Below are 8,687 nucleotides of genomic sequence, written 5' to 3'. Positions count from 1 at the left end.
TCAGAAGAGCAAGTTCACTAGGAGGAAAGGGCGACGCCTTCCCAAAGCCCCACTAGGCAGAGGCTTCAGTGGATGTTATCCTTGTGTGTATGGCTCATTTCCATCGCGGATTCAGATTTGGCCTAAAGTTTCCTCATCGATTCTGAGCATCACTCGCACACAAACATGCACAGAGTCTAAACTGAACCAATAAAATTCCTGAACATCTGTCCTGAAGAAAAGACAGCCGGCAGACAAACACTAACACTATGGGATAGATACATTTTGGGGAGAGAGCAGTCACGGTGGTCGAAGGCTGACACACGAGCAGCACTTGACTTTCCTTTTTGGTTTGATACTTCATCGCCAGGTTCTTTTCCTCTTCGCCGGTGTGCAGTGTTCAGGACTTGAAACCGTATGTTCAATCCCGGTGCCACGTCCTGCACTTTGATGGAGTGTACATCCCACAGTGTTTTTGCGTTTTTTGTCTGGCTAGTGTCTGTCCTGCTTGGTAAGACGCAGTTAAACTTCACAGAAGATACTCGTTGCAACGTCTGCTAAGTGAGAACCTTACTTTAATAAAAACATTTGAATAGAAATTTCGTCTACGGCTTTCTAGTTTGTCCTGTATACCACGTTTACAAAAGTTGTGCATTTTACAGGTCTGCAGAGATCATAGATTCGGTGTGTCCATGAATATTGGAGTCTCCTAGCAAAGACGGTTGCTTCGAGTCTATTTTGTAGGGTTTTTGAGATTTGTTGCCAAAGACAGTGATCCCCATGCCACTGGGATGATTTGGAATGGACATGTGGGGCAGAAGAGGGATATTGGCTTCCTGGTTGGATCCCGACGAGGGCAGGCTGGTCACGTGACCGGTGCTGGTCGACCCACTGGCACTGCTTGGGGACCGACTCTTGGGGGGTGGACAGTGCTGAATCACTCTGGGAGGCCCGGCGGGCTGGTAGTGGGCGGCTGGAAAGGCCGCATATCCGGGAGGTATGGGGTATCCATTGATGGGAATGAATCGCTGGTTCTGAGGTAGGGGCGGGCCGATGAAACCAGCAAGCTGGCCCTGTGGTGTGATCCCCTGGCCTGGGAACATGTAATTGGGATACCTGGGGTTGCTGAGATTACTCACTGGGCTGGCGCTGAGGGAGGTCGTCTGCGTGGTGGCGTTTCCCCCCGAAGGGGTGGTAGAGCTGGTGTGACTGGAGAGCCCCTCCCAGGACCGGAGCCGCACGTGGATGTCTTTGAATCTCGGCCTCCTGGAAGGAATCTCACTCCAGCACTCCGTCATGAGGCTGTACATCCTGGGTGGGCAGTCTTCCGAGCAAGGCAAGAGCTGTCGTTTCCTCACCATCTCGATCACCTCCTGGTTACTAAACCCATAATAGGGCTGGAGTCCGAAACTGAAGATCTCCCACAAGACGACCCCAAAGGACCAGATATCCGAATCCGAGGAGAATTTGCCATACATGATGGCCTCAGGGGGCATCCAGCGAATGGGCAGCAAAGACTTGCTCTGCACCCTGTAGTAATCCGCGGAGTAGATTTCTCTGGAAAGCCCGAGGTCTGAAATCTTTATATGGAGTTGTTCTCCGATCAAAATATTGCGAGCCGCAAGGTCCTTGTGGACAAAGAAGTGACTCGACAGGTACTCCATGCCGGCGGCGATCTGGATGGCAATGTGCAGAAAATCTCCATGATCCAGGCTGGATTTCACAGTCCCGTCTTCGTCGCTGCTGCAGCCCACGTCGGAGTGTGGGGACCGCATGATGAGAAACTCGTGGAGATCCCCCTGATTCAAGTACTCGAAGAGCATACACACAGGCTGCTCCTGGGTGACGGCCCCGAGAAGGCAGACGATGTTGGGGTGGTGCAGTTCGGCCATCAGGGAGGCTTCCTGCTGAAACTCCGTCCATTGCTGGGGGTTGTTGTAGTCTTTCAGGGTCTTGATGGCCACCAGCTGGGCATGGTCCATGCCCGGGAGGTAGAGATGACCTTTATAGATCTTCCCAAGGGCACATTCACCGAGTTCTTCCATGAAACGTACGGCAGAGAGAGGCAACTCTTTGGCTTTGCTCTGCATGAAAAAGAAAGGAAAAGTGTGGTTTAAAACACTTCTTTGGGCGAGCTCTCTTGGCATCTGGAAGGAGGGAAGGGGGTCCATAGAAAAAGCTTCTATACATAGATTAAATAAAATATCTATATGGTCTATATGGCTTTCAGATTTTGGCTGCAACTCAAAGGAGGTGCCAGGGCAACTTTCTCTCACCCCTCTACCTCCCACCCTCAACTCTAGCCCCAAAATGTATTCCTGCTGTTGCCTGGAGTCTTGCTACTCGGTATGGCCTGGGGATCAGCCTTACCCAAAGCTTACTGCAAACACAGACTCTTGGGCTGGCCATAGAATTACTGAATCAGAGTCTGCACTGAACAAAACCCTAGCGACTTCTGTAAATGGTGGGGTGTGAGAAGCACTACTGCAGAGGACACAGTCTGAATTCCTCGCCCGGCACTTAGAGTATTTGTGACCTGGTCTTCACCCACTTCCCTGACACGATCCCTGGCTGCTCCTCTATGTGCCAGCATCACCTTAATTAAATAGGTTTCTGGCCGGGCTCATGCCTATGATCCCAGCACTTTGGGAGGCCGAGGTGAGAGGATTGCCTGAGCCCATTGGTTCGAGACCAGCCTGGGCAACTTTGTGAGACCTCATCTTTACAGTAAATAAAAAAAGTTAGTCGGGCATGGTGGTGCATGCCTGTAGTCCCAGCTACTTGGAAGGCCGAGGAGGAAGGATCATTTGAGCCCAGCAGGTCAAGGCTGCGGTGGCCGTGAGTGAGCCACTGCACTCCAGCCTGGGTGACAGAGTGAGACTCTGTTATTATTGTCTTGATGTTGCTGTTCTTTTTATACATATATTTTGTCCTTCAGATTTTGGTTTTAAGAGGGGAGCATATCCCTTTATGCCAGTTTATGCCCCTGGGGTTTTGCAAGCAGGATACTTTAAAAAAAAAAAATTCAGAGTCTTCCTCTGTTGCCCAGGCTATAGTGCAGTGGCACAATCATGGCTCACTGCAACCTTGAACTCCTGGGCTCAAGCAATCCTCCTGCCTCAGCTTCCCAAGTAGCTGAGATTACAGATGTGTGCCACCATGCCTGGCTAATTTTTTTTTTAAATTTACTGTAGAGACGAGGTCTTGCTATGCCATCCAAACTGGTCTTGAACTTCCCAGCTCAAGCAATCCTCCTGCCTCAGCCTCCCAAAGTGCTGGGATTACAAGTATGAGGTGAGCTACTGTGTCTGGCTGTGGGTTACTTATTGCTTGAATTTAGACAGAAAAAGGCATCTAGCTCACAATAGAAAATAAATATTGAGGCTGGGCTCGGTGGCTCAGCCTGTAATCCCAGCACTTTGGGAGGCTAAGGCGAGTGGATTGCCTGAGCCCGCGGGTCTGAGACCCATGGGCAACTTGGCGAGACCTCGTCTCTACAATAAATAAAAAATCAGCTGGGCATGGAAGCACGCCTGTATTTCCAGCTATTTGGAAGACTGAGGCGGAAGGATCGCCGGAGCCCAGCAGGTCGAGGCTGTGGTGGCCGGGAGCATGCCACTGCACTCCAGTCTGGGCGATGGAGTGAGACTCTAACTCAAAAAAAGAAGACAAAAGAAAAGAAATATTTAATTATGATATTTGATCTTGGCAGTGAATGTCTGTAGTCATGGGTTTTTACTATTTAAAAATCCGGGCAGGGCCTCGTGGCTCACACCTGTAATCCCAGAGCTTTGGGAGGTCGAGGTAGGAGGATTGCTTGGGGCTAGGAGTTTGAGACCAGGCTGAGCAACACAGTAAGACTCTCATGTCTACTAAAATTAAAAATTAGCCTGGCATGGTGGCACATGCCTATAGTCCTAACTACTTGGGAGGCTGATGTGTGCGGATTGCTTGATACCAGAGTGTTGAGGCTGTGCACTCTAGCCTAGGTGGTAGAATGAGACTGTCTCTAAAAACATTTTTAAAAATTAAAAGTAAGGCCGGGCTCAGTGGCTCAGCCTGTAATCCCAGCACTGGGAGGCCGAGGTGAGTAAATTGCCTGAGCCTGCAGATTCGACCCGCCTGGGCAACTTGGCGAGACCTCAACTCTACAATAAATCAAAAAAATTAGCTGGGCATGGTAGCATGCCCCTGTGGTTCCAGCTACTTGGAAGGCTGAGGTGGAAGGATCGCCAGAGCCCAGCAGGTCGAGGCTGCGGTGGCTGGGAGCAGTCACTGCACTCCAGTCTGGGCGACAGAGTGAGACTCCAACTCAAAAAAAAAATTAAAAGTAAATAAAAATTACTTCAAATCTAGTTTGTTAGACTAAAAGTCATAAAAGCAATGTATAAATACACAAAACTCTGATTTTAAAAATAATTCCTGCACCTCAAATCCTTATTTTTTTAAAAAGAAGAATACTCTGAGTATCCCAATTGAAACTGACAATGTTACAAATACATACGAAATTCAGAGCGCTCTGTACAGACCTTAAAACAACAGTTTAGAAAATTTAGTAAAAAAATCTCTCTTATCCAAACTCTAATTTAGAATTCATGATGATTAGATTAGTTTCAGTCTGCTATTTTCTAGGGCAAAATGCCCACTAACCTAATTAAACATGTAAATAAACTTGCAGCAGAATATCCACTTAAAAGGACAGAATGGAATTGGGGATTCTGGAACATTAATTCTTCTATGCCAATAACATTTCTCATTATAAATTAATCTCATTTGTTCATCAAAGCAGATTTTTTTTTTTGAGTTGAAGTCTCACTCTGTCACCCAGGCTGGAGGGCAGTGGCATGCTCATGGCCATGGCCACCCCAGCGTCGACCTGCTGGGCTCCGGTGATCCTTCTACCTCAACCTTCCAAGTAGCTAGAACTACAGGCGCGTGCTACCACGCCTGGCTAATTTTTAAATTTAATATCGAGATGAAGTCTTGCCAAGTTGTCCAGGCTGTTCTCGAACCCGTGAGCTCAGGCAATCCCTCACCTCAGCCCCCAAACTGCTGGGATTACAGGCTTGAGACACCACGCCTGGCCCAAAGCAGATTTTATGGGGTTTATATTTAGAAATACCTTATAGGATAGTTACTTGTGTTGAAAGTAATGGTAATGTGTTGCTTTAAATTTTCAGTAAATTAAAGCTTTATGATCTAGTCCTATTCATTGTAGTAGTGTTTATATAGCAAAAGATTAGAAATTGCCTACATTAGAGGAAACTAAATACATTTTGGGGACGCTAGTAAACAGAATATTCTGTATTTGTAAAAAAGAATCAGGAAGCTTTTTATGTACTGATATGAAATGGTCTTCAAAATCCTTTAGCTCAATTAAAAAGCAAAAGCAAAATAACAGTTAATGCTATGTGTTGCTTTTGTGTAAGACAGGAAGAGAGAAAGAACAAGTGGATTCACATTTCTTTGCAGAAGCATAAAGAAACAATGGGAAACACCAGTGGTCTGGGGGTTATGGAAGTGGCAGCTAGAAGGAGACAGGCAGAGGTAAGAGACTTTTCACTTAACAATTCCTCATTTACATTTTTGAACCAGGAGAATGCATTACCAATCTGCAATATTAATTAAATCATTCAATTTATAACTGTAAGGCCAATCTTTCCATCTGACCGAATCTGAAAATTTCTTCTGCAGGTACAGGTCCATCCACCTTTTTTTTTTTTCCTTTTCTTTTCTTTTATAGAGTCTGGATTCTTGGAACAAATGGGGGCCCATTGGAAGAGTAAGGTGTAGCTGATGAGAAAGGCAACCAGTCGAACCCACCCTGCTTTTTCCTCTTGATGCACTCGGATGATTTCACCTGTGCTGGTAAGAATAACTCAAGGTGAAGCTTTCCCACATGACATTAAGACTGGGCATTTCCAGCACAACTTTTCCTAATGGTGTAAGTGAATCCAATGGATGTGAAAGTCCCTTAAACAGCGTAGAAGGTGTTACTTGCTTTTTGACCCCAACCAGAGCCCCAGGCTTTTGGTGAGAGGGAGGGCGAGGAACCCAGAAGTAAAACCTCTTCAGGGAAAATGGGAAGAAGTAAATAAAGCCGTGGAATATTAGGCTGATAACGAGGAGTTGGAAGCCCAACACTCCATCCGCCCTCACTGCTTAAAACAAACCCATAGCTGGTGTGGCCTAATTCAAACCAAGTGGGCTTCAGACTCACACAAATCTGGGTTTGCATCTTGGATCTGCTGTTTTCTATTCACAATCATTATGACTTACATAGCACTTACGATGTGCCAGACACTGTTCTAAGCACTTAACAAATATTAACTCACTTAACACAAGACCCTGTGGGGTATGTCCTATATACTGCTGCCGACCTCGCATAAGTTTCTTATCTTTTCTGTGCCTCTGTTTCCATATCTATGAAATAATGTAATATCTAGCTTGTACCGTTGCAGAAGGGCTTAAGTGCAAAGATGTATTAAGGTAATTTCCACCCAATCAGTGCTCTTTAAATCATTCTTATGATCCTTATTAGGAAAGTCATCCAGGAATTGGAGTTAATGCGAATGATTGAGCTCCATTTATAGCCTTCAGTATTTCTAGAGTCTTCTGTCACTCCCTTTATGTTTTCAAAAACTGTGTTGACATTTCCTCCTGTTGATCTTTCTCTGTTGTCCTGTAGTTGGGTTTTTGTTTGTTTGCTTTTTTGTTGTTTTTAAATGCTTCCTAAAATGACACAGAATTTGCTTTGGAGGCTGAGGGCAGGTGAGAAGTTGAGTGGGTTGTGGCCAGCTCCTCCGAGGTGTGAGTGGAGATGAAGGCAACAAAAACCCTTGTGTAAGAGTGGACGGCAGGAGCTGGGAGAAGAAAACAAGCCATCCAAACTTCTGGAGATGAGAAGAGGGGAAGAGGTGGGCAGGATCTCGGCCCCAGCCTGACCCAGGGCCTGGAGCTTCATGGTGAAGAAGGCCGGCTTCATTCCCTTCCACTGAGGCAAGCACATGAATTCTCTTATATTTGCCTTTGGGAAAACTCTTGCTCTTGCCATTGGCAGATGGAGAAAGAGGCTTAGGCAAAGTGTCAGGGATTTCCAGGAGAGCCAAACGAGCCATGCTCGCATTTGCAGGGCCCTCTGCTTTGGGCCACACCACTCCATCTGAAACCAGAGAAGCCTGCTATCCAATGATCCCGGTTCCACACAGAATGTCTCTGGAGGTTCAGCCTGGGGCCTGCCACCTTGCAGGGCAGTGGGGTTGGTCTTCAGCACATGGTCACTCTGTGGAATTACAATGGTTTTTTTCTCCCTATCCAGACACATGTGAAGGAGGGGAGATTTTGCCCCGAAGTATGCCTTGCTGTATCTCACCGATACCCAGCGGGCCATATAGCATATAGTCCCAAGACGTCTCCAACCTACAGAAGAAAGAAGTTTACCAGAGCCACTCAAAACCAGGCTTGGGGGTTTGCTTTGGAAAAAAAGCCCAGAAAACATCTGCAACAGCAGATTCCACAAAACCTTTCCTTCCCACACCTGTGCGGCAGCCGCCATAGAACTGCCCAGGAAAAAAAAAATGCTCAGAGTTTGGTTTCAGGGGAACAATTTACCCAGTGATTTGCATTTTTAAAATGTTCGCGTTACTTGGTACAAATGAGTCTTAACTATAGACTCATTTTCAAATTTTATATAAATCCTGAACTAGTTAAAAAATCATAAAACCCCTTAAAGAAGCAGTCAGTAGATTGTACTGCGACGGCAGGAAATTAGCTGTATTGTTGAGGAACAGATGGTTTACATTAGACAAACCCTTTAGGCTAAACTTGTTTAGGTCTGGCATATTGTAAATTATATTTTAGTAATGAAAGTGAAATGACCTCTGCTTGACCTCAAGCGGGGTTTGTCTGTTTGAACCAATGTAGTGGAAAACTATGAAAGAAAATGAAGTCATAAAGTTTTGGCAGTCCAATTTTGGCTCATTTCAAGTTAAGGGGTTATAAATCTGTTTAGTTTTTGTTTGACAAGTATTTGTCATACAGGGATGTACAAAATGTAAAGAAGTGTAAAATACGCATGGGGCATGGTGCCAAAGTAAACCAAGTACAAAGGAGAAGGGGAACGAATGGGGTCCCGGTTCTTATCTCTTCATCACTCCCTCCATTAGTTGAAGGACGAGGTGGCCTCGGTTTATTATATGCTGTGAGGCAATTAAGTACCTCAAAACTGAAACAGGCCTTCAGTTTCAATGTTAACATTTTTACTTCTCAATGTAAACACACATCCGCCTCAGTGCGGGGGTTTAAAAATCATACAAGATTATCTAGAAAATATAAGTTGCCGCAGGAGTTGATACACCGTTCGAAGATCTGGTGGGGCTTCTTCCCTTGGACATTTTTGAGGAGCAACTGCATTTGAGTTGAAAGGAGCCCTTTGCAGAAGGAAAAGCAAGGAGGGGCATTCAGAGTCATTTCGGTGTGAGTCCGACTGAGAAGTGGAGTGCCGTCTCAGCTGCTAATAGAGAGGCCAGGCTGGTGTTGGTGGTTTCTTTCACCTCAGTGATGAGTGCAAGCGGGGGAGTGGGGCCCTTTCAGGTCTCTTAACTTCAGATATGACAGCAATGAACTATGAGTAGAGTTTTTTGGGGTTTTTTTTGAGTTGGAGTCTCACTCTGTCGCCCAGACCGGAGTGCAGTGGCCACTCCCAGCCA

At 46.0% G+C, this 8,687-nt stretch overlaps 1 protein-coding gene across 2 annotated transcripts in view; it reads right to left on the bottom strand.

Moving 5' to 3' along the window:
* Positions 1 to 466: 466 nt before the first annotated feature.
* ROR1 (receptor tyrosine kinase like orphan receptor 1) overlaps positions 467 to 8,687 on the bottom strand; it is a 421,847-nt gene continuing 413,626 nt past the window's right edge. For both annotated transcript variants that reach the window (XM_021713621.1, XM_021713622.1), the window contains one exon: positions 467 to 2,063. In XM_021713621.1, the coding sequence (XP_021569296.1) occupies positions 636 to 2,063 (1,428 nt within the window). In that variant the 3' untranslated portion in view covers positions 467 to 635. The remainder of the gene's footprint in view (positions 2,064 to 8,687) is intronic.

This window comes from Carlito syrichta, unplaced genomic scaffold (genome assembly GCF_000164805.1).
Source record: "Carlito syrichta isolate Samal-C Ts95f unplaced genomic scaffold, Tarsius_syrichta-2.0.1 Scaffold304635, whole genome shotgun sequence".
NCBI classification, from domain to species: Eukaryota; Metazoa; Chordata; class Mammalia; order Primates; family Tarsiidae; genus Carlito; species Carlito syrichta.
This window is presented reverse-complemented; position numbering and strand designations above follow the sequence as displayed.